Source organism: Molossus molossus, unplaced genomic scaffold (genome assembly GCF_014108415.1).
Source record: "Molossus molossus isolate mMolMol1 unplaced genomic scaffold, mMolMol1.p scaffold_m16_p_1, whole genome shotgun sequence".
In the NCBI taxonomy this organism is placed as follows: domain Eukaryota; kingdom Metazoa; phylum Chordata; class Mammalia; order Chiroptera; family Molossidae; genus Molossus; species Molossus molossus.
In genome coordinates, this window is record NW_023425344.1 from 187,659,807 (window position 1) to 187,685,274 (window position 25,468).

General features: G+C 41.4%; 1 protein-coding gene across 1 annotated transcript in view; it reads left to right on the forward strand.

Annotated features, from left to right (window-relative positions):
• The window catches only part of GALK2 (galactokinase 2), a 151,896-nt gene that overhangs the window by 105,967 nt on the left and 20,461 nt on the right, over positions 1-25,468 (forward strand). The window contains exons 6-8 of the mRNA XM_036255452.1: positions 1,195-1,293; positions 2,735-2,887; positions 11,837-12,047. Of these exons, the coding sequence (XP_036111345.1) occupies positions 1,195-1,293; positions 2,735-2,887; positions 11,837-12,047 (463 nt within the window). The remainder of the gene's footprint in view (positions 1-1,194; positions 1,294-2,734; positions 2,888-11,836; positions 12,048-25,468) is intronic.

A 25,468-nucleotide genomic window follows, 5' to 3' on the forward strand; every position in this document is an offset into this window, starting at 1 on the left:
CCACAGGGTGGGGTTGGATCTCCGAGGGAGGGGCTGCTGCCTCTCCTCAGAGCCCTGGGAAGGAGCAATATGGCCACCGTCCTGCGTGGCAGCAACTCAGAGAAAGCTCTGAGCGCCCTTCTGATCCCGAGTGTCCCGACACAGTTCCAGTCCAGTCCGCCCTCCCTCTGCTGGAGCCCAAGGTGAGTGGCTGTGGCTGTTTCAGCCTCTGTCCCGGCTGCGCTGTGGGGCCGCCTGGGAGTGTAACCCGAGGGCGCCGCTCACAGCTGAGGCTGCTGCCGAGCTGCCGACCCTGGGCTCCCAGCGTCTCGCGCCTTCGCAAGCCTACCAGGATCGAGTCAGTGTCCCTCATTGTATGGTCCTCGCAAGCTGCTTTTCTGTTACTTTTTCCTGTCAATTTGTCTGTGTCTTAGTTGTAATTCCAGTTTGGTTCTGGGAGACGGTCTGTGTAGCTCCGTTCACTCCGCCGCCATTTTGGAATCCTGATTCTTAACATTTAATGGAAATGCCACAGAGACAGCATTAATTTGGACTGGGAAATGAAGTCTGATGACCCCACTTTGGCTGTGGGGAAACTGTGGAACAGTCCACTGTTGGGAGACAAAGGGAGCTGAGGTAGAAATGAATCAGTGCCCGTATGAGATTTTTGGTGATACCAGTGTAGAGAGGGATGGAACAAATAGAAAGATGGGAGAAACTGCTTGCCCTGTTAAGTCTGTTAGGGGTAGTAAACAAATGGTATGCACAGTCATTATCTCATTCCATCCCATAGCAAGCATTAATCTGTCTTGGTATGTTTTTCTATTGAGCTCAATAGTAGTCTTGGCATTTTTTGTTAACACAGTGCTCCAGGCAACTGGAATTCAAACCTATCTGTCGTGTCTGGAGTAAGAAATGGATGAGATGCCATGGCCGGTGTGGCTCAGTTGGTTGGGTGTCTTCTCAAGCACCTAGACTCTAGGTTGCCAGTTTGATTTCCAGTCAGGGCACATGCCTGGGTCATGGGCTCAATCCCCAGTAGGGGGCATGCAGGAGGCAGCTGATGGATGTTTCTCTCTCATTGATGTCCCTCTCCCTCTCCCTCTCCCTCTCCCTCTAGTCTCTCTAAAATCAATAAAAAGAAATTTAAAAAGAAATGAATGAGAAACAGATTATGATTGTACTCATGATGCAAATCATTTTTTACTTTTCCAGGTGGAACTTGCAGAGATCTGTGCCAAGAGTGAGCGTTATATTGGCACTGAAGGAGGAGGGATGGACCAGTCCATATCATTTCTTGCAGAAGAAGGAACTGTAGGTGGCATTGTGTTATTTGGAAATATCAGCTAGGAAAAGTTCACACAGAAAGGAAGGTTTTGAGATCCCCAGCATGCTTGGTTTTGGGCAGCCTAGTCTATTAGACTCTATTATAGGATGGTCTTTCTCAACTCCTTTGTAATTCAAGGCTGCCAGCAGTTCACCTATTCTGTTTCATGTTGACCACCTTTCCCTTGAGCTTCCAGTATCATTCCTCAAGTCTGTTTTTCTCTTTTGTGTAGGTTTTTTTTTTTTTTCTCTTTTCGCTCTAATTCATTGTTAGGATGATATTTCTCAACTTCCTAGTTACTGAGACCTCTTTTCCCTCTCTTGTCTCAAATCACTTCATCTCATGGCATTTTCATAATCTCTTATTGGTTTTAAAACCAAATGTTAGTTTTCTTACCACATATATTCCCAACCCCTCTTTTTATAATTTACTCTTTGGTATCATTTTTCTCTGTCAACATTTCTGGGGCTTCAGCGGTGGGGAAAAGAATGTTGATAGTAAGCCAGGAATGAATTCCTTAGCTGTATACCACTTCTCCTTGGCTATCAACTCCCTTAGGCAGAGCAGAGGTTTGGATTGTTGGTCATAAACAAAGTAGAAGCAGACATTTCTTTAAGATATTTTCTTAGTTTTTCATTAGATTCCTACAGGCTTGGCTATTTTCCCAGAATACCTGGATTTCTTCTTGTTAAGAATATTTGTTGTTGATTCCCCTAAGCCAAAGACATGAGGCATGTGGAAATTTGGTTTAATGCTTAGAAAATGCTCTGGGTGTTTTGGATGAGACCTGACAAGCAGACATGATGGCAAGAGTCCTGATGTTAATGTAAGTTAGGTGTAGAATCTGAACAAAGTCCCAATTCTTTGGGCTTGCAAAGTACTTCACACTCTGACCCCTGCTTTACCCTCCTACCTAGCCTTTTGCCATGCCTCACCCCTCAAATTCTAAGCTGCAGCTACCTTTCAATTCCCAAAGCTCTGTTAACACCTCATGGTGTTTTTCCACCTCTGAACTTGCCTATACGCTTCCCTCTTCTTGACATTCTATTTGGGTAAAGAAACCCTCTGCCTGCCCTACTCTTGCTCATCCTTTAAGACAGTTTAACTCTTCCTTTTTTTTTTTTCAGTGGAGCCCACACTAGGCCATATCTGAGCAGGTGCTTCAAGTATGTGTCTGTATAGCACCCTGTGCTTTACTATTATTGTAACACAACTGGGAAGTGTACTTGTCTACTTTTCCACTGGATTGTAAGCTCTATGAGGGCAGGGACAGTGCCTGTCTTATTCACTGTTGTATCTCCAATGCCTAGTACAGTAACTGGAAGTCAATAAATAATATCTGAATGAATGCATTTTTAGGAAAAATTTTTTACTAAGATAAATAACTGTATAAACGGTTAAAATTTTTCTGAATTTTTCTTCCAATAGGCCAAGTTGATAGAATTTAGTCCTCTGAGGGCAACTGATGTGAAACTCCCAAGTGGAGCAGTGTTTGTGATTGCCAATAGCTGTGTGGAAATGAATAAGGCAGCAACCTCCCATTTCAACATCAGGGTGATGGAGTGTCGTCTGGCTGCAAAGGTATGAACTTGGTAAACTAGTGAAACTTGAAGTAAGATTTCTCTTGCTCTTTCTTTCTTTGTTCCTCATTACTTTGTCTCTATACCTAAAATTTAGGGCACCATTCTGACTGCAGCAACATTCTAATGGAAGGTCTTTGGTTACAGAGCAATCTAATTCCAAACTCAGGAGATAAATAAGCCTATAGGTGTGCCCTGCAACCTCTAGCCATTGGGAAGCTAGATGCACTTCACAGCTGAGTCTTCCATGGTGGCACTGGGGGAAAGAGAACAGCTTGTATGTGTGAAGCGCAGGCCATGGGTTAGGTCTGTGGGTGGGGAAAGATAGTTGGAGGTAATTGATGGGAAGTGACCCTAGCTGATCATGTTTCCTCAACAAAAGTGATAGCAGCCTCAACCTTGGGTCCTCTACATGCACCATTTCTTACTAGGCCATTACTGGTTACTCTAAAAATATAGGCTTGGTTTTACCCTGCCTGTGCCCAGAAGACTTCTGCATGTCTACTAGGGAAACACAAACCAGGAGGCAGTCTTGCCAGTTCTTTGTTCCACAGTTTAGAAGACCCTTGCCAGTCAAACCTTAAATCTACTCAGGAAGTGTTCATTGGATACCAGTTGATATACAAAAGGATACAGAACATAAGAATGGAGAGAATAAAGAGTTAAAGTTACGGGGATAAGACATCCCTTTGTAAATTATATAAATGTCTAACCACTAAGCTATACACCTGAAACTAATATAAAGTAATATTGAATGCCAACTGTAATGGAAAATAATAAAAGAGAGAGAAAAAATAGAAATAGGAGATGGTTAGTATATGATCAGGTGGTATGTAAATAGGTGCTCCAAAAAGTGACACAGAAATGGAATGTATGGGCGACCAAGAAAAGTTCATGATATGATTAGAAAGCTGGAGAGAACTGAGGCTGGGATCTGGGGAGTGGAATCTGGGTCAGGAGCTCCATGGTGCTTTCTCCAGGTCATTCTTCAAATAGGAGTTAGAAGGATGGTTTAGGAATTTTTATCTGATCAGGTAATTCCCTTGTTTAACACCTTTCAAAAGCTTTTCATTTCATTGGAATAAAGTAAAAACTCCTTATCACCATCTGGAGAGCCCTGTGGATCGAAGGCCTGTGCACCTCACCCTCTTCCTCTCTTAGCACCCCCACTCCATTGCACTCTAAGTATGAGCAACTTTGCACATGCCCAGAACACTCTTCCCCCAGCCCTCTTTGAGGTCTCAGCCCAACTGACCCTGAGGGAAGCCGTCCTTGACTTCCTTATTCCCAGACTAAGGCAGGGCTTTTGTTGTATCTCACATCTCAGTAATGATACTATCCCAGCTGTTAAACATCTATCTCCTCTTTCTGATTTGATTTTTTACCTGAGAATGAAGTCTGTGTCCATATTATATCCCTAATGCCTGGCATAGTGCTTAGGCTGAAGTAGGCACAGGGTGAGCGTTTGTTAGATAAACGAGTGACTGCTGCCTGTGTACCTTCTCTGTCCTTTCTATTTTGCTCAATTTCACAATTTTTTACAAGTGCATGTTGTGTGCCCAGCACTGGGCTAGCTACCATGGAGATATGTAGGGTGTCAGTCACCTTTTAACAGGCTTACCCCTTGACCCTCACTCCCACCCCCTGGAGTTGTGAGTTTGAGGAAACTAGAGATATGATGAACCAGAAAAAAAAAGTCTTTTCTTTCTGGAAAATTTTAGGGTTAAACCTTTTTAAAAAATAATCATAATAATTATAGAATTTACTCATACAGATCCTTTATAAAAATGTTAAACAAATGTTTTAATATTACACTTCCACAGTATTTAATCAGTATATATAGGAGAAGAAGTAGTACAGTAAACTTTTCAATATCAAGGCTTTAGTGTTAGTGGCCTTTTTCTTTTTTTTCCGTTTAGGACAAGCTTCGTCCTTCCGGAGATGGAAGAAATTAGTGTCTTAATTGTTTGAGGGCTTACTGTTGTTGACTTTTTATTTTGAGGTTGATGAGTAAGTGTTGCCTTCCTGAGGAGACCTCAAACATACACAACATGTTTTCGAAGTTTTATCACGAAATTAGATATCCTCTATGAGATCCATACATGAGCTAAACCAAGGATGAGACATGTAAAATGGATTCATGTTGTGACTACTCTCTTCCAAAGACTCAGGAAGGAAGTGAGGAATACAATGTCGAGGCTGAATCTCTGTAGTGAAAGTTGTCCAGATGGGGGGAATGTCTCCTGGGAGTTAACTATAAAAAGCAGTAGCTGAAAACCTTAATTCACTGCAGAACCTCCTGTTCTCGAGGATGCCCTCTGAGTTTAACTGTCCGACTCCATATATTTTCCAGAGGAACTTTGGGCAGCAAAATTGGCATCCAAATATGTGTTTTTGCCACAAACCCCTCACAGTTGGTATAGATAAAACCATTGTTTTAAATACTCTGAATTTTTCTCTTTTTTAAAATATGGAAAAAAGAAAAGTGACTTTATTAAGATGAAGAATTGTTTCTAAATCATGTTGCTGCAAATCACTAGAACCCAAGGTTACTTATAAAAGGGAACTAAAGATAAAATTGCTGACACGGGTTACACACATTACTCTTGATGTTAAGATTATGTCTTTGCTTAGGAATATGGGCTAGAATTTTGCTAAGCATATTATCCTGACAATATGGTTCCATTTTTCCATTTTCAGTAACGTGGATGAATATAATTTTTTGTTTGGAAATGGTTTCATTGAATGAGGAAATAAATAAATTCCCATGTTAAAAAGGTAAAGAAGCTTGTCTTAATCTGTACAAATTTTCTGTTTTCAGACAATAAAATGAAGTGTCAGTGGAGAAATTACTAATTAGGATAGTTTTGAAAATGAGTCTGATTAGATAAAGATCCACATGCCAGAATTGTAATGAATAACATTTTTCTTCTCCTCCTGCCCCTCTAAACCTCTATTTTGAAAACGAATACCTTTTGTGTCTTGGTACAGGGAAGTACACTAAATCAATAAAGATGATTTTTGTTTGTTTTGCTTTCATGTTGATAGTTTCTACTATTCTTTTTAAAAATGTTATTTAAGTTTAGTTAATATACAATATTATAGTAGTTATTTTAGTCTCAGGTGTACAATATAGTGATTTGACATTTTTATACCTTGCAATGTGATCACCACACTAATTCTAGTAATCAGCTGTTCCCGTGCAAACTTATCACAATATTATTGGCCCTATTCTCCCCTCCCCCAACCCTTTGGTTGGTAACCATCCCTTTGGTCTCTGTCTTCTATTCTTAAGATTCCTTTCTCTTTCTCTCTTTTCAGCAGACTCCAAAAACTAATTGATGTAGATTCATTAAAAGTCAGAGTCTTGTAGAGCCATTTGAACTAAAATTAAAAACATTTCAAAGCAAACTCAATAGAGATTTATAATTATTACTTGCGTAAATGATACTTTTAAGTAAATCACATTTTTATGTTCCTAAATTGACAAAGTGGCCAGAAATCTTTAATGGGCACAAATTTTTCATATTTTACATGTATTCAGTGGCTTAAACTTTTCCAGAAATGTTTTATGTCTGTAAAAGAGAGTATCCTTTAATTATATTGAGGGATAAAATGTGTGATGCCAATAATAAGTATTATGGGAAATCAAAAAGGGAAGAGAAATTTCACTGTTGCTTTATGCGTGCCCTGTGCTCCTTGTGGCGACATGTGAAGCAATGAAGGAGAGAGTTTCATGTGGTCCTTTGACACTTCAAGGAAAATTTACAGTGTGATTCTTTACAAAGCTTGTTTGGACAGGGGCCATCACACACCCAGTTTCTTAGCTCCTGCCACTTAATGGTCAGTATGGAACTTATTCACTGTCTGGTGACAGAATGAGGAGAAGTAGGCATAATAGTCTCAGGGCTTTGGCAGTTTCCTTGAATTTGAGTGAGGAAAAACCAAATACTCAAGAATGTGGCCAGTTTGGGACCGTTGATTTGGTCGAGCACACTCTGCCGAGACTCCATCTAGTGTTCCTAGAACAGAGAGTCCAGGCTGCAGGACCGAGGATGCACATCCTGGGGAACAGGGTTGATGTGAGTGGTGGCAGCAGGTTGTGGCAGGGCCTCCAGTGCTGTGCAGAGGCCCACACAGCTGGGTCCTGCAAGCAGTGGGAGCCACGAATGTGAGCAGGTATTGTAGAAATATCAGACCCCAGCAGGGCCTTTGCCTGGTGGAGGAGACGTGGGTCTTGGAGTGGCAGTAGGGTGGGATAAAAAGGAAGGGGTACGAGAGAAGTTCTGACTGGACCTGCTAAGGGCTGGGAGTAAGGCTCTCTGATTGGGTTTCCGTCTTCCTTTGGCATAAATACCATTATTTGGAGGAAGCTTCTCCTGATCACCCTCCCCACTTCCACTGTGTTAAATGTCCTTTTATATGCTCTTACCACATCCTGTACTTTTCTATTATATCAGCTTAACACAATTGGATTAGATTATTTACTGTATAATTATTACCCATCTGTCTCCTCGGGTGGACTGAGCTCCATGAGGTCAGGAGCCATGAGTGCCTCATTCATTGCTGTCTGCCGCGGGCCTGCAATGTGGCAGGTGCTCAGGAACACCCACTGCACTGCATGAATGAGGGCATCGTGTTGAGTCAGTAGGGCTGCAGTCTGAAGCGGAAAGGATGGATAAAGCAGAGGGCGACCACTCATAATCGGTTTGGAGAAGGTAGGATGAAAGGCGACTGCACAGCCCTGGCCGGTTTGGCTCAGCGGTTAGAGCGCCGGCCTGCGGTCCAGAGACCCGGGTTCGGTTCCCGCTAAGGGTGCGTACCTTGGTTTCAGTTTGTCCCCAGCCCTGGTTGGGTCGTGCAGGTGGCAACCACTCGATGTGTCCCTTTCACGTCGATGTTTCTCTATCTCCTTCCCACTCTATCTGAAGAAAAAATGGAAAAAATGTCCTTGGGTGAGGATAAAAAAAAAAAAAGGTGACTGCACAGTGGGAAGTGGTAACATTTCCTCATAGAATTTTCTTATAAGTGGTTAGAAATTTGAGCTTGGAGTGTAGCTCTCAGCTATAGCCTTTGTATATAGTTGTTTTGAGATAATAGTTGAAACTAAGAGCTCAGTTCAGATCGCTGAGGGAAAGAGTGTAGCGAGAGAAGATCAGAGAGCCAGTGGCTGAACTTGGGAGACAGCTTCAATTCAATAATGAGAGGAGAAAATTGAGCTGCGGATGAAGATGATATTAGGACCAGAGAGGTGAAGAGAGGTGAGAGGGTAATCCGAAAAATGTGTTGCTGCAGAAGCCAATAAGACAGGGGATGTGAAGAAGGTAGACAGTGAAGAGTGCTAGAAGCCACTGAGAAAAATCCAGTGGCTTTGGGGTAAGGAAGGACCTCCGGGAGGCCATAGTCAGTAGTTAGTGGCTATGGATGGCCAGGAAGCAGCGACTCTGGGCCACTGATTCTAGCTGGGTAGTGAAGGAGAGGGAGAAATGAAGAGCAGTAGCTTTAGGAATAAGGAATTTTAAGACAGGAAATTTCTGTATATGTTTGAGGGCATAGGAAACAGTATCAGGTGGGAGAGAACTAACTAGAGAGGCCCAGGAATGTGGAGAGGGAAGAAAACTTGACCCTCACAGAGCGCCTCTTTCTGGGCCAGATAAGGTGCTAGATGTTTTATTATGTACCAGCACTTCTTGCTATCACTGACCCCTCAAATTCTTGTCTCAGGGTCTTCTTCCAAGATAAACCAACTTAAGACAGGGTCCTAGTACTATTTGTCTGCTTTCCATGTCTGTGGACAAAGCACTCACTGCCTGCTTTCTTGTCTGCAGAGCACAGAACAGGCTCAGGAACCTGCTGGAAGTAGTATCTGATATGAACACCTAATGTTTACAGTGGTGAAAAGAAAATGGGGAAAGTTGACAAAGAACCGCTTTTCCTTATTTTTCCACCCTGCTGCTGAGTGAGGAACTTGTGACAAAATGACCCATAGCTCTAACTCATAGACCTGCTTTGCAAATGCTCTGAAGTAGGCCAGTCACCAGGGCTGTAAGTGGCAGATTCCCTTGTGAAGTTCTGTCTGAGCAACCACGATCTTACCCACCCTCTTCCCTCATCTGCAAGTCATCTTCCTGAGCCAAATTTTAAAGGGCTTAGTGCCTTTTTATTTTATTCCCACAGTGTTGCACATACTCAATGGCTGTGCAACTGTGGTTGGGTTCATTCTTAACTGAAATACATACCAAATAGGCCATGTGGACCCTCCATCTGAGGGCTAAGTGAACCCAACAGCAAACTGTTGGTGTGAATATGAACCTCTGTACGTTAGTGCCTCTGTCTGTGGTAGAAAGGCACCTAGGGAGGCTGCCTTTGACACACCCTTGCAGGCGGCAGGCAGCCCTTGCAGACTTTCTCCTTATCCATCCTTGGGCCCGATTCCTGGGATATAGTGCCTGAGGAGTGTGACTTGTTCCAGGGGAGGCCAGGGATGGGAATTTGAAGATCATTGTTCACTGAAAGGTCCTTAGGAAGACTCTCAACACTTGGGGCCATTCCTGATGTTTTCCTTTTCCTCATCTTTGTCTTTGTCTTCTCCTTCGTCTTTGTCTTTCCTCCTCCTCCTCCTTTGAAGGAACCCATTTATCAAAGTGTTTTTAAATCACTGAATGTTTACTTCTAACACCCATCTTAGTTTATTCTTCAAAATCATTTCTAAGACTTGACTGGTGATTTAAATTCATGAGTAGCAGGACATAGATATCGGCAAGAAACAGTTATAGGACCTGCGTTCAGTTCCCCACTGTTTTTTTTTCTTTTTCTTTTTTTTTTTCTCACCAGAGGACATTTTTGCACTTATCTTCAGATAGAGCGGGAGGGAGGGAGGGAGGAAGAGAGAGAGAGAGACATGGATGTGAAAGGGACACATCGAGTGGTTGCCACCCACACGGACCCCATCCGGGGCAGGGGTCAAACCGCAACCAAGGTACGTGCCTTTAGCGGGAACCGAACCCGGGGCTCTCCAGACCGCAGGCTGATGCTCCAACCGCTGAGCCAAACTGGCCAAGGCTCCCACTGTTTCTTTGGGCAAGTCACTTAATAATCATTTCTTAAATAGACTAATAATACCTATCTCACAGAGTTGCCAAAGAGTAAAAAAAAATAAAAAAGCACATTTTAAGCCCTGGCCTGTTTGGCTCAGTGGTTGGAGTGTTGGCCTGCAGACTGGAGAGTCCTGGGTTCGGTTCCTGCTAAGGGCACGTACCTTGGTTGCAGTTTGTCCTCGGCCCTGGTTGGGGTCATGTGGGTGGTAACCACTCAGAGTGTTTCTCTCATATCGATGTTTCTCTCTCTCTCTCTCTCTCTCTCTGAAGATAAATGCAAAAATGTCCTCGGGTGAGGACTACAAAAAATTTTTAAAAAAAAAAGCACATTTTAAATCATGTAGCACCATACAATCTGCATTGCTTATCTCAGCTGGATTCGGATCTGTATTTTGAGAAAGCATCAATTTAGGAGATTATCGGCTTCAGCTCTTTTTCTGTATAAAATAAATATATTGTATGTTTTTCTTTTGCATTATGTAAGTCTTTATAAGTTTTCTGAAATTTAATGTTTGAACTATAGACCATGAATGAGTGAATTAAATGAATGAATGGATGGATCAGTCTGTGGAGATATCAGATCTAACACTGCTAATAAACACTAACAAAATGTACTAAGCAAACAAAGTCAGAAGAAAGGTTTTAGTTTGTGTCTTTGCTTAAAAAATGGCACCAGGTTCTATGAAATAATTGAACAGAAAAATATAATTCTATTGCCTCTTCTCCTAATTCTGCCTAAAATCATTAACTCCTTTCAAATGTATGAGCCAGAGGTTTAAAAAGAGGATTAACAAATATAAGAACTTCTGTTATTAACATTCTTCAGAAGTGAGTGGCCCTAAGCACAATACAATGGTCTTTTGGTGAGCCCTGCTTCCTGTTAAAAAGTAGGAAAATCAAATCATCAGCACAATAGAAGAGTAAATCAGACGCACATTTCCTTGAAGACTAATTTCCCCTTCTTCAGCTTGCTTCTTTTTGCTGCTTGTGCTGTCTGCACCTGCCGTCCTCACACCCAGGGACTGCATTTTATAGAGCTCAGGGTGAGAGATATCTTCACTGTTTTGATTGCCACCCACCTGCTCTGAAGGGCTCAGTCAATGGTTTGGGGAGAATGAGGGAAACATATTCTGGATTGGGGTTCCGTTGAGTAGACCTGGTTACAAAGGTTTGGTTTGTACTTAACCCCCTCCAATAGACTGAGGGGTGCCTCAGGACGCAATCAGAAGCCAGACTCTTTTCTTGAGGGTGGAGAAACATACAGCTCTACTAACTACCAGCAACCTAATGAAATGGTTTTTCATAAGGTCACCAATGAGGTTTTCATTTAAAATTTAGGACTTTACTCCAAATGCCCGGATACTTAAATTCATTAGCCGTTTCAAAGAGGCATGTAGTAAACAGGAAGTACTCTAATGAAATTGGGCATACAGTGTCTACCTCAGGACCCACGTCACGTGAGATTTGACTAGTTTTTTGGAGACTTTATAGAGAGTGGTATATTTGGGATGAACTGAATAGGGATAAAAGAACAAAATTATTCAAAGAAATAGCCCTGAGGAAAGTGGTGACAGGCAAAAATAAAATAAAATAAAATAAGTGGAGAATTAGTTTTTATTTTTATTTTTTTAAAGAAAAATATTTAACTAGCTTGTATCACACAAGCATGTTTAATTCCAAACATCTGAACCCAGTGTGCATTTTCAAGCAGTGGTGGGAAACGTGGATAGGTTGAATGGAAAAAACAAAACAAAACAAAACAAAAGCAGCTTAAAGTTTAATCTGGCTAATTAAAATAGTACGTATTAATTTCTGCAATGAAAACTGACCATTATCTTGGTTTCCACTTGCAGCTCCTGGCTAAGTACAAAAGCTTGCAATGGGATAAAGTACTGAGGCTGGAGGAGGTGCAGGCCCACCTAGGGGTCAGCCTGGAAGAAATGCTGTTGATCACAGAGGATGCTCTGCACCCTGAACCCTATAGCCCCGAGGAGGTCTGCAGGTGCCTGGGAATTAGCCTGCAGGAACTTCGAACCCAAATCCTGAGTCCAAACACTCAAGACGGTGAGTGTGCTGGGGAAAGGAAGGACGTGGGTTGTTCACCCACTCACAGCTGGAAAATGTACAACTTCCACAAGGATCTTGCTGGTTTTGAAGCATGCTTGAGGTGATTTGGAGAATGGGTGTGTTTTGGCAAGCTTAATTATGTAGATTCTTGGCTTCATTAAATTTGTTTCTTCATTCATCAACAAACATTTCCTGGTCTGCTACACTCTGGGTATTCTGGTGAGGCAAAGGTGAACAATACATGGTTCCTGTCCTCAAGAAGTTTGAAATTCTATAAGCTTCTATTTTTTCATCTTTTTTTATTCCTACCCATTTTTCTGATTATCATCCTATTTATATAAAAAGGTTTAGATTTGAGCATGCTCATAAATGCTATGAACAACACTCTGGAACACCAGAAAGTCTTCACTGCGTAGGTTGAAACTCAAGGCCCACGTTAGTGTGGAAGCTTCTTTTATTGGCCTACTGCTTTCAAGTAATTTATTTTATTTTTTCCATCACCATTTGTCCCCTCTCTGCCCTCTTCCACTTCCGCCCATCTCCCTCCACCCCCACAGTCACCACATTGTCCATGCCCATGAGTTGGCTCTCTTGTTTGCTCAATAGCCCCCAAGCTGTCTGCCTGCTCTCTATCCATAAGTCTGTCTCTATTTTGCTTGGTAGTTCAGTTAGTTCATTCAAGTCCCCATATTAGTGAACTCATGTGGTACTTGTGTTTCTCTGACAGGCTTCAATTAATTTATTTTTTATTTTTTATATTGATAACATCAGATATCTGAGCTGAAGGCCGGGTAAAGGTTGAGGTGAGGGATGGAGCCTTAGAGTGTCTTTTCTTTTTAGAAGTAAAGGTTGTTTATTTGTGGGAAGTCATTGCTGGGAACAGGGACATCTAGGCAAGATCCAATAGTTTCTTTAAAAAAAAAAAAATGTTTTTCTCAGAGAGAAAAACAGAGAGAGAGAGAGAAGCATTGATGTGAGAGAGAAACATCAATCAGTTGGTTCCTGTATGTGCCCCAACTGGGGATTGAACCCACCACGTTGTGGTGTGTGGGGGGACACTCCAATCAACTGAGCCACATCAGCCAGGGCTCCAATAGTTTCTTGAGGTAGAGTTGGGAGGGTGGGTGCTTAGCACAAAGATCAGCCCATTTCCATCTCATTCAGTTCAGTTCTACAATGGTTATGGAGTGCCTGCAGTGGATTTGCCTGCCAAACAATGTCTTAAAGGCTGCAACTACTGACAGCTTTAGGATACAGTAAGATAATTATTTGAGGGCAGGGGGAAGGTTTTGGTTTCCAACACTGTTAGATCCAATTTAATTTGATGAACATTTCCTGAGTCTCTCGAACTGGGTTGAGCAAATTGGCCTACAGGCTTAATCAGACTTGCCACCTGTCTTTGTATTATAAACTTTTGCTGGAACACAGCCATAACTAGCTATGGCTACTCTTACACTGAGAGAGAACATTTGAGTAGTTGTGACAGAGACTGAATAATCCACAAAACCGAAAATATTTACTATCTTACCCTTTGCAAAAAAGTTTGCAGACCTCCACACCAGAAAGGCAGTGGAGCAAAGCCAGACTGCCGGGAATTGAGTTCTGGGGCTTCTTCCCTCACTAGATTTGTGGCTGTGATCTTAGTTTTACATGAAATGGGCATAACAGGAACATCTCCTTTACAGGAGTCATTTGTGCATTCTACTAAGACAATGCTTGGCAATGGAGGTGCTCATAAATGTCAGCTACTTTTGTTATTTCTCCTTCCCTCTCCTCCTCTACCTTCTTTAGGTCCTGAGGCTGAGCACTGGGAACACTGAGATAAACACAACAGAGCTCCATCCCCAAGGAGTTTACAAACCAGTGATAGACACTGGTAAAGAAAAAGCCGATCCAGCCTGGAGTAGTGATTGCTGGGAGGGGGGTATACTTGGTCTGGGGAGACCAGAAAAGACAGAAGTCAGAGCTGGCTTTGCAAAGGAGGCAGCAATTAGACAAAAGTTAGAGAATAAATAGGAATTTCCAATGTAGACAAGCAGTCAGAAAGACTTCCAGGCAGACAAAGCAGCAATACAGAGGCAGAGAGGAGTAGGCAGGATTACAGGTCCAGAGAACTACAGCTAGTTGTGTTTCTTAAAACTAATATACATGGTGGTGAGTGATGTATCAGGCTGAGTTTGTAGATAGGCCCAGATTACCAATGGCCTTGTTAAATACTGTGTGTGTATTACATAGTTAATAAAATGTTTACTGAATGAAGAAGTTGGGTAGGACATTAGATAGGGAGAATTTCCAGGGAAATAGCCTTTATCCTTTGACTGAAGACACTGCCCAATTTCTTTAATTCAGCAAATATACATATTGATTTCACTGAGCTGGGTATTGTGCTGGATGTTGGGATACAAGGATAAGTAGGACAGGATCACTACCTTATAGTGACCTAGTGTCAAGTGGGGGAGAGTGCCCCACAACGATTCCAGTAAGTCACCCCCTTGCAACAAAGGTATTTGTCAAGAGTCTTGAGAGTGTGGGGGAAAAGGACTAAATGCCTAGAAAATGTGGCTTACATTTGAGCTGGATTTTAAAGTTACAGACTTCCCAGACTGAGAGGGGTGAGGGGCCATTCCAGGCAGAGAGTAGAGCCCGAGTAAAGACATAGAGACATGAGGAGTAGAGTATTTGAAAATGTGCTAAGAGGTACTGTGTGCAGTATGAGTTGGATGCCATAGGTACTGTTTAAAGGGATGTAAGTTAAGGGACTACTTTTCTATTTTCCATTGCATAAGAACCTGAAATAGGGGATTGTTGGTGAATATTACAATGCGTAGATTCTCAAGACTGAAAAGAAGAGTTCAGTTGGAATTAAAGATTGCCTGTGTCTAGGAAGGAAGGGAGGAAAGAGGAAAGAAGAAAAGGAGCAGAAGGCAAGGAAGGCCAAGGTAAGGATACCAAGAAAGTTAGGGAATTACAGTATGGGAAATGATTTTGGGGCAACATGATGAATGAATATATTTGTTTGGTGATATGGCAATGCATCTAAATAAAGGTGTAGAACATGTAAAATCCCAAAGTATATAATTAGATTTGGGAGTTTTTGGTGAAGAAGCAAAGAAACCTTAATTGATATTAAGGATATTTACTGTCCAGTGATATATATATATATATATATATATATATTTTTTTTTTTTTAACTTATCTTTATTGTTGAATGTATTACAGATGTTCCTTATTTTTTTTTTTTTTTAATCCTCACCCGAGGACATTTTTTTGTTTTTTTGTTCAGGTAGAGCGGGAGGGAGAGAGAGGAACAGAGAGAGAGAGAGAAACATCGATGTGAAAGGGACACATCGAGTGGCTGCCACCCGCACGACCGACCAGGGCCGGGGACAAACTGCAACCGAGGTACATGCCCTTAGCGGGAACCGAACCCGGGCCTCTCAGGACCGCAGGCTGATGCTCTAACCGCTGAGCCAAACCGGCCAGGGCCAGATGTTCCTTATTTTTCTCCCATTGACCCCCTCCTCCCCATTTCCACCCCTCTCCTGCCTTTCCCCACACTGTTGTCTGTGTCCATTGGTTATGCATATATACATATAAGGTTTTTGGTTTATTTCTTCCCACCCTCCAACCCCCTTCCCTTTGAGGTTTGTCAGTCTAGCAACCAATTTGTACTTCTTAATCCGTTTACCTTTTTAACCCATTCCCCCAACCTCCCTCCCATCTGGCAACCAATAAAATATCTCTGTATCTATGAGAATGTTTCTGTTTTGCTTGTTCATTTTGTTTGTATATTCAATTGTCAATAGATATGTATTCATTGCCATTTTGTTTGTTCATATGTTTTATCTTTTTCTTCAAGAAGACCCTTCAACATTTCATATAATAACGATTTGGTGGTGATGAACTCCTTTAGCTTTTCCATGTCTGGGAAACTCTTTATATGGCCATTGATTCTAAACAACAGCTTTGCAGGATAGAGTAATCTTGGTTGTAGGTTCTTGGTTTTCATCACTCTTAATATTTCTTGCCACTCCCTTCTGGCCTGCAAAGTTTCTTTTGAGAAATCAGCTGACAGTCTTATGGGAACTCCCTTGTAGGTAACTAACTGCTTTTCTCTTGCTGCTTTTAAGATTCTCTCTTTGTCTTTAACCTTTTGCATTTTGATGATGATGTGTCTTGGTGTGGGCCTCTTGGGGTTCATCTTGTTTGGGACTCTCTGTGCTTCCTGGACGTGTATATCTGTTTCCTTCACCAAGTTAGGGAAGTTTTCTGCCATTATTGTTTTCCATTTCTTGTTCTCGCTCTTCTCCTTCTGGCACCCCCAAGATTTGAATGTTGGCACGCTTGAAGTTGTCCCAGAGGCTCCTTACACTATCCTGATATTTTTGGATTCCTTTTTCTTTTTGCTATTCTGATTGGGTGTGTTTTGCTTCCTTATATTCCAGATTGATGGTTTGCTTCTTGGCTTTTCCAACTCTACTATTGAATCTGCGTAAATTATTCTTTATTTCAGTTAATGCCTCCTTTATTTCTGACTGGTCCTTTTTTATGTTCTTGAGGCCCTCACTAAGTTCACTGAGGTTCTCACTAAGTCTGTTGAATATCCTTATAAGCAGTGTTTTGAACTCAGCATCTGTTAGGTTGCTTATCTCCATTTTGCTTAGTTCTTTTCTTGGAGTTTTGTTCTATCCTTTCATTTGGGACCTGTTTCTGTGTCTCCTCATTTTGGCTGCTTCCCTGTGTTTGTTTCTATGTATTACTTAATGAGAGGTGTGGGGCTAGCTGAGACCAGATGCTGCTTGTTTGAAAGAATTTAGGAAAACCTGCAGCAGGATCCAAGACAGGCCAATCCTATGGGTAAGCAACTGGCAACAGCTTGGGTGGGCCTGAAAGTTGGGGGGGCAGGGCCTCAGGGAATCACCAGGACAGGGCAGCCAGTATGAACCAGGTTGCTGGAGTCCCAGATATGGCAGCTGTCTGCTGTCCCAGGAAAGGACTCACCAAAGGAACAAAGGCCTCTGACAGCATGTCTGTCCAGGAGAAAGCTGCCTCTCCAGTCCTTGCTCCAATGCCAAACAACTCAGTTCTTCCCCATATGACTCTGGTTCCTTTCAAGCTGCCATCCCCACGCTGGAGCCCGGAGGGTTCGAGTCTGAATATATTTGTGCATGGGCCCTTTAAGAGGAGCTGTCTGGGGCTCCAGTTGCTTCAGCTTCCCTGAGCCTCAGTTCCCGCTGGTTTTTCCAGCCAGAAGTTATGGGGATTCTCTTCCTGGCACTGGAACCCTGAGCTGGGCGCCTGATGTGGGACAGGGACCCCTCAGTCCTCAGGGAGGACCTTCCCAGCCGAGGTGTCCTCCTGATTTTTATCCGCCACACGTGGGTGTGGGACCAGCCTGTCACGCCGCCGCCTCCGCCCCTCCTACCAGTCTGGATGTGGCTGCTGCTTTAATTTCGTAGTTGTAGGACTTCCATTCAGCTCAATTTCAGGCGGTTTTGAATGATGGTTGTTCTGTAGTTTAGTTGTAACTTTGATGTGGTTGTGGGAGGACGCGATACCGTGTTTACCTACCCACCATCTTGACTGGAAGTGCTCCAAATGATCTTCTTAAAGCAGTCTTTTCATGATGTCACTTCTCAGCTCACAGTCCTTGAGAGGCTCACCATTACTTCATTGCCTACACTCCTTCAATGGGTGTTAAGATATTTTTCTCATTTGACCTTAACTTTGCTCTGTCCTGACTCTCGTTTGAGCCCATGCATGCTCATGTGGACTGTGCTGTCTTGGCTGAACCATTCCACTTACTAATTGCATCTTGGTCTTGCCTCTGGGCCTTTAATCCTAAATATTATTGCCCTTTTCTGACTGGAACTTTCCTCTTTTCTGAAATATAGTTCCTTTCTATCTTAAAAATGTAATATAATTTTTATCTTTTTCTTATTCTTCTCAATCCATAGCCTCTTATCTTTCTATCTTACATGTTTTTGAATTTCCCAGAAATCCTTGGAAAACACCAAGAATCATTTGCTAATCATAGTACATGCTCTTTATATATCTATTTAAGTTTTTTTCCCTTGAAGAATAATGATTACATTGTTTTTGTAAAAATTATGCTTAATCTTACCTCTTTCTCTAGAACAACTTCCCTACTGGCCCACTTGCATCACTTTCTATGACTTACTTTTGTTTTGTTTGCATGCAATAAATCTGTGTTGGATGAATGAATCCACTTTGCATTTCTCAAAAGAGTGCCCCCTTTTGATTTTGGAATGAATAAATTAAAAAAGACACACACAAAAAACTATGAACATAAATTATTCTGTGGTAGTCTAGATTATCCTAGTTGAAGTCACTTGATTTACTCTCTGGATCCAGCCATCTAACCTCACCAAATTTCCAGCTGAATTCTCTTGGCACTCATTTTTAACTTTAAGGATTAAAGTCTTTTTATATCTTTGCCTTGTTCCTTCTGGTTTGTGCTTTTGTTGGTCTAAGATGTTAAGCAAATGTTTCATTTAACCCTTTGGAAGATGTGATTTTTATTGAATGTGTCACTGTACTTACAGTATATGAATGGAGGCAAAGATGACATATGCCCCTTGAAGAGGACTCTGGAGGGGACCACCACCCCTTTATCCCAGATGCCTATACTTTAACATGCTTAGTTTTCATGTTAAACTTGAACTAATATTCTGATCATGGAAATCCATGCCTTTCTCTGAGGTATGTGGAATTCGATGTTCCATTAATGCCCAAATTGCTTTCCTTCTTTACCTGGATATATGTGTGGGTTGGGCGATACTGACCTTGAGATGACAATGTAGGGAGAGATGTTTATAATCAAACTGTGGCTTGCAGCCTCTGGTAAATCATCCAGACTTCCAAAGGCCCATGCACAATGATTATTTTCTCTTTCCATATTTCTAATAATTAGATTTAGAAATGCTCAGAGGCCACTGAAATTAAACACACATACACACGCAAAGCAAAATCCTCAGATCCTTTAGCTGTTGTTTAGGATGGCCGCAATGCACCATTAGGAACTGGCTAGGAATAATTTAAGGAATATGTGTTAGGCCTTGTCCATAGGTAGGAATTACATAAGGGTATGGTACAATGACTGGGTTTCCAGAGGCTCAGGGGCCAGGCTGACCTGGGAGGGGTGTGATCCAAGAGGAAAAGATGATGCTGTGGTCAGAACCAGGAGAGCTGGGCACATGTATCTAGCACAGGAGGTAAGTTCAGAACACACACCGGAGGATGAACAGAGGAGCCCATGAGGAACTACATGGAAACTGAGGTAGAAAATAGGTCAGATATTTTGGGTGTTAGTTTAAGAAAGGGGGGATTTATTGGGAGCGTTCCATTTGGGAGGCACAGCTTGTACTCTGTGTTGGGGTGGCCCTGCTGCTTAGATGCACTGGGTTGAGCTGGAGACCAATCTCATTGCTTGGATTACCAACTTTGCCTGTGACCATATGTTGGCAAAGTGCTGGCCATGGCTAATTTATTTGGATTCTGTGATCTCCAAATCCACAGGTGATAAGCATGGCTTTGAAGCAAGCACAGGGCACGGACATAGACTGCTCTTCAGGAGGGGCATCTAAAGTGAACCCCCCCCCCCCCAAATAACACAAAAATCTTTTATTTACTTTCTGGTTTACATACTATTCTTCACCCACATCACCTGATTTTAATCTCACAACCACCATGGGATACATGGTTATCTTCATTTCACAGATGATAAAACTGAGGTCAGAGTTACATGTAGTTACAAGACTACAGAGGTAGTAGGTGCTAGAGCCAGACCCCAAATCCCAGTCTTCTGATTTAACCCAACACTCTTTCTGCCATTACTTTTTTTCTCAGGATATTTGTAAACTGACCTTAGCAATCCTGCACCAAGAAAGGGAGATAATAATAGAATTTTGACTTTGCTTGGCTCTGATTTTTTTCTTAAAAATAAAGAAAGGTAATGAAGATGGGTTACTTTTTGATTTAAGAGTTTTGTTAGGCTATTTCCCATTCTGGTGCTCTGGCTCTAGCAGATGTAAAACTGTGTGGCATTCAGTAGTTTGCTTAATTTGAGGAGCAAACTGAACTAGCCAGAGTATGCATGAGCTGTTGTGTTATAGAAGAATTGTGAGAAGTGCTGTAGAATTTTCTCATTTGATAAAAAGTGTGGTTCTTATAGATCATCACAGTTAAGTTTCAGGACAATAGTTTTTTTGTTTGTTTGTTTTTTAATTTAATGGAAAAGTATAAAGGTACAAAAAAGAATAGTTGGTCAGTAATGTCAATTTCCAATTAAGTGTTCTCAGATATTAAGAAAATTGATTTAAAAATAGTGTGTGAAATATTAAAACTAAATTATTTGATCTCAACACATTCAAAATTTTTTTGTTTTGTATAAGAATTTTGAAAGAAAAGTTTTTCATAAAGAGCCTAGAAGAAACTCCAAAGGAAATTATTGACCTTTTTAGACTTTACAGATATTGGTGTAGCAGAAATTCTTAAAATCTGTATGACAGACATCTAATAAAACCAAATAAAAATGAGTCCTTCAGTTTTGTCTGTTGCTGCTTAGCTCCTGTTGACTTCTCAGCTGTCTGGCCACAGAGGGCAGAATCATGCCAAGAGTGAAGGCTCTTTATTTTCTAGGAAAAGCTGGGCTGAACTGTTATTCCAGATGACTTGGAGATGATGCCTCTTTCCTAGGGTTTTCTCTTGCTCTTTCAGATGTGTGCATTATATAGTCCATTGGCTCACCTTCCCTCTTCAAATATTTAAGGAACTAAACACGAATGTGAAAATACCTTATTAAATATGATTTTAGAGATATGGCATCTTAAAACTCAACTTCTGTAAGCAACCCAGAAACCGTGGGATGTCTGCTGTGTACTGGTTGGTGCCTGAGCCACTGATGGGCTGGCTGGAGCTCAGGGTCTCCCTCTTTTCTGCGTAGCCTTGTTTCTGCGTCCTGAGCCATTCTGGAGCCACAAAAACAGAATTCTGAAAATTTTATCCACTTGTGTGAGAGTTTTAAATGAGCTAAAAATGAAACAAATTCTGAAGGTGCATTTTTAGGAGGAGTTGACCCCTGCAGTAGTCTTTTTTATTTATTTATTTATTTTACTTTTATTGTTGAAGGTATTACAAATGCTCCCCCCCCCCCCATTGACACCCTTCCCCTTCGCCACACTGTTGTCTGTGTCCATTGGTTGTGCATACAGGCATATAAGTTCTTTGGTTTATCTCTTCCTGTCCACCCTACCCCACCCCCCTTTCGCCCTGAGGTTTATCTTTCTGTTCTCTACTTCCATGTCTCTGCATCTATTTTGTTCATCAGCTTATTGTGTTAATTATATTCCACAAATAAGTGAGATCATGTGGTACTTGTCTTTTTCTGATTGGCTTATTTCACTTAGCATAATACTCTCCAGGTTTCTCCATGTCACCTCAAAGGGTAAGAGATCTTTCTTTCTTAAAATTGCATAGTATTTCATTGTGTAAATGTACCATAGCTTTTTTTATTCATTCATCTACTGATGGACACTTGGGTTATTTCCAGATCTTAGCTATTGTAAATAGTGCTGCTATGAACATAGGGGTACATATATTCTTTCTGATTGGTGTTTCAGGCTTCTTAGGATATATTTCTAGAAGTAGGATCACTGGGTCAATAGCAGTTCCATTTTAAATTTTTAAAGAAGATACCATATCATTTTCCACAGTGGCTGCACCAATCTGTATTCCCACCAGCAGTGTACTAGAGCACCCTGTTCTCCACACCCTCGCCAGCACTTGTTGTTTGATGATTTGTTGATGGTGGCCATTCTGACAGGTGTGAGGTGATACCACATAGCTGTTTGCATCTCTCTGATGATTAGTGATGTTGAGCATTTTTTCATATATCTCTTGGCCATTTGTATGTCCTTTTGGAGAAGTGTCTATTCAGGTACTCTGCCCATTTTTAATTGGATTGTTTGTCTTTTATTGAGTTTTATGAGTACTTTATATATTTTGGAAATTAACCCCTTATCCACTGTATCATTTAAATATTTTCTCCCATACAGTGGGTTTCCTTTTCATTTTGATGCAGTGTTTTGTTTTGTTTTTTAATTGTGCAGAAGCATTTTAGTTTGATGTAGTCCCATTTATTAATTTTTTTCCTTTGTTTCTCTTGCCCTAGGCAATGTGAAAATTCTGCTATGTGTGATCTCTGAGATTTTGCTGCCTACATTTTCTTCTAGGATTTTTATGGATTCACAAGTCACATTTAAGTCTTTTATCCATTTTGAGTTTATTCTTGTGTATGGTGTAAGTTGGTGATCTACTTTCACTTTTTTTGCATGTACCTGCCAGGTTTCCCAACCTCATTTATTGAAGAGACTGTTTTTACTCCATTGTATGCTCTTACCTCCTTTGTCAAATATTAATTGAGCATAATGTATTCAGTTGATTTCTCCATGCTCTGTTCTGTTCTATTGATCTATATGCCTGTTCCTGTGCCAGTACCAGGCTGTTTTGATTACAATGACTTTGTAGTATAACTTGATATTCAGAATTGTGATCCTTTCAATATTTTTATTCTTTTTCAAGATTGCTGTGGGTATTCAGGGTCTTTTTTTTGGTTCTGTATAAACTTTTGGAGTATTTGTTCTAGATTAAAATGCCGTTGGTTATTTTAATAGGGATTATATTGAATCTGTAGATTGCTTTGGGTAGTATGGACATTTTAATGATGCTGATTCTTCAAATCATAAACATGGTATATGCTTCTATTTTTATACATTTTCCTCTATTTCTTTTTTTTTAAATATCCTGTAATTTTCTGAGAACAGGTCTTTTACCTGCTTGGTTAAGTTTATTCCTTGGTATCTTAATTTTTTTACCACAATGATAAGTGGGATTGTGTGTTTGTTTGTTTTTTTAGTTTATCTTTCTGTGAGTTCATTATTGGTGTATAAAAATGCCATTGATTTCTGAATGTCAATTTTGTATCCTGCTACTTTGCCAGTCATTTATTAAATCTGGTAGTGTTTTTGTGGAGTCTTTAGGGTTTTCTATGTCCAGTATCTTGTCATCTGCGAATAGTGAGTTCCAGTTCCTCCTTTCCAATTTGGAAATATAGCACAGGTTTTATAGATTTAATTTAGGGGAACATAAAAGATAGACTGGCTTCACATGGTTTTGCTGCTAGGGACATCCCATAACGTAGGTTCCAATATTTTGTTATTTTCCTGAGCAGGAAACTGAGACACATAACAATTAAGCAACTTATTGTAACTCACACAGCCAAAAACAGCAGAGTTGGGATTCAAACTTATGCACCCTGACTCCAGAGCCCTCCCTCTACGGTGTTAACCACTATGTAGTATGGGGCTGTATTCATCAACGTCCTATCAGAGAAAGGGATTTATTAAAAAGATTCGACCCCATGCAATTGTTTAAAGAATCTACATAAGGCTATATCTTTGCATCTGGTGCTGGAGCCTGAAGTCAACCTGAAAGACAGGAAGTGATGACTGTTAGGAATTGGGGAGAGTGAGCACAAACTGGAGCTCATGAGGATGGACTGCAACCAGAGTCAGACTCTTACCACCTCCATCCAGGCCTCCAACTTGATGACACTGGTGTCCTGTAGGAGAAGCTAAACCTGTACCTGGCACAAGAGTCAGAGAAGCTGAAGGACATGCTGCTGGGCCCTGGAGGTACTGTGGACCTGGCTGCTGCTCCATGCCAATGAAGTGAGCCCGCCAATAGGTGACAATGCACATGAGTTGCAATTTTACCTGGTGGCCTTGCATAGACCTTTGAAGCATAAAAGATATATGCCTGCCATCATTCCTAATATATTTTTAAAGTTGCTTATTTCCCTCTCGGCTGCTCAGCCCTGACCACGACCTTGGTCCCAGCCCTGCCAGCCTTGTTGGCCATGACCTTGTAGTTCCTGGCTACCCCCTCAGCCCCAACTGCTCCTTTGACTCTGGCCTTGCTGGCCCCGCCACTCATGGCTGCCTCAAGTTAAGGAAGGAAAAGGAAAAGGACAGTTTTAAACTTTTAAATACATTTTTTCCCTCAAGTCTAGGATACATGACTTGACATTACTCAGTAAATCCCTTTGCTTTTGAATTTGTCATGGATGGTTCTCTAAGATATGTAATTATTAAAAGATCAGCCATGAACTTATTAGACATTCTGCTTTGAGTAAAATGAAGCTTCTGCAGATAGGAGGACAGCTGCAGTCTCATTTGTACCCTGTTGCCCCTCTGCTGGTTTGGATGAGGAAAACCTATTGTCTTATCTGCCTAGAGGACATAGTCTTACCATTCCCCCCCCCCCCCCCCCCACACACACTTCTTTTGCATTTGATTTGACATTTTTAGGTTCTATATAAGTAAATATCTTTGTATACAGAAGGTGCTTTTCTTAATAGTTAAATCTGTTTATTTTGGTCAGAGTGGTTATTTCCTATATTGGTGTGTTCAAGCTGATTGTGCTTCATTAACAATTCCAAAGTCTCAGTGGCTTGACCCAACGAAAGTTTATTTCTTGCCTACTCTGCATATCCAATACAAGTCAGCAAATGGTTCTGTCCATCTGAGACACTCAGTGACCTAGGCTCAGGAGCTCCTTTACTTTTCCATAACCACTGTGGCTGGAGGAAGGGAATGGTGCTAATTGCTCACTGGCTCTTAACATCTGCCAGCATGACACCATCACTGCTATTCTCACTTCATTGGCTCAGGCAAGTCATGTGGGTGTGATGAGCTGCAAAGGGTGTAGGGAAGTACAGTAGTCTGTCTTAACTTGTGTGACAATGGGAATGTTTGGAAACAGCCCTGCTGACAACCACACTTCCCTGTGCTTTGTGGCTGTGAGTCTCATCCCATCAAATCTTGGTGATACTAGTGAGAATTAGTTTACTTTCTTGTGAAAAAATATGAAGTTGACATTTCTTTCCAGACATCTGGGACAATGAATATTGTTTTTGAGCAAATACTGAATCATTTTCACTGAAGAATTAGACACACTATGACCTCTTTTTTGTTGTTGTTAATCCTCACCTGAGGATATTTTTCCATTGATTTTTAGAGAGAGTGGAAGGGAGTGAGGGGGAAAGAGAGAGTGAGAGAGAGGGAGAGAGAGAAACATCAATGTGAGAGAGACACATTGATTGGCTCCCTCCTGCACACTCCCTGCTGACCGGGCCTGGGGATTGAACCTGCAACCCAGGTACACGCTCTTGAAATCGAACCTGCAACCCTTTGGTGTGCGGGCCAACACTCTAACCACTGAACCACATCAGCCAGGACAATTACTTATTTATGTTGCACATTTCCCTCATACTGGCATGTTATCTGCCCTTTGGTGAAAGCATTAGTCCTGGCGGCTTCTCATTTTCTTCCCTGGCT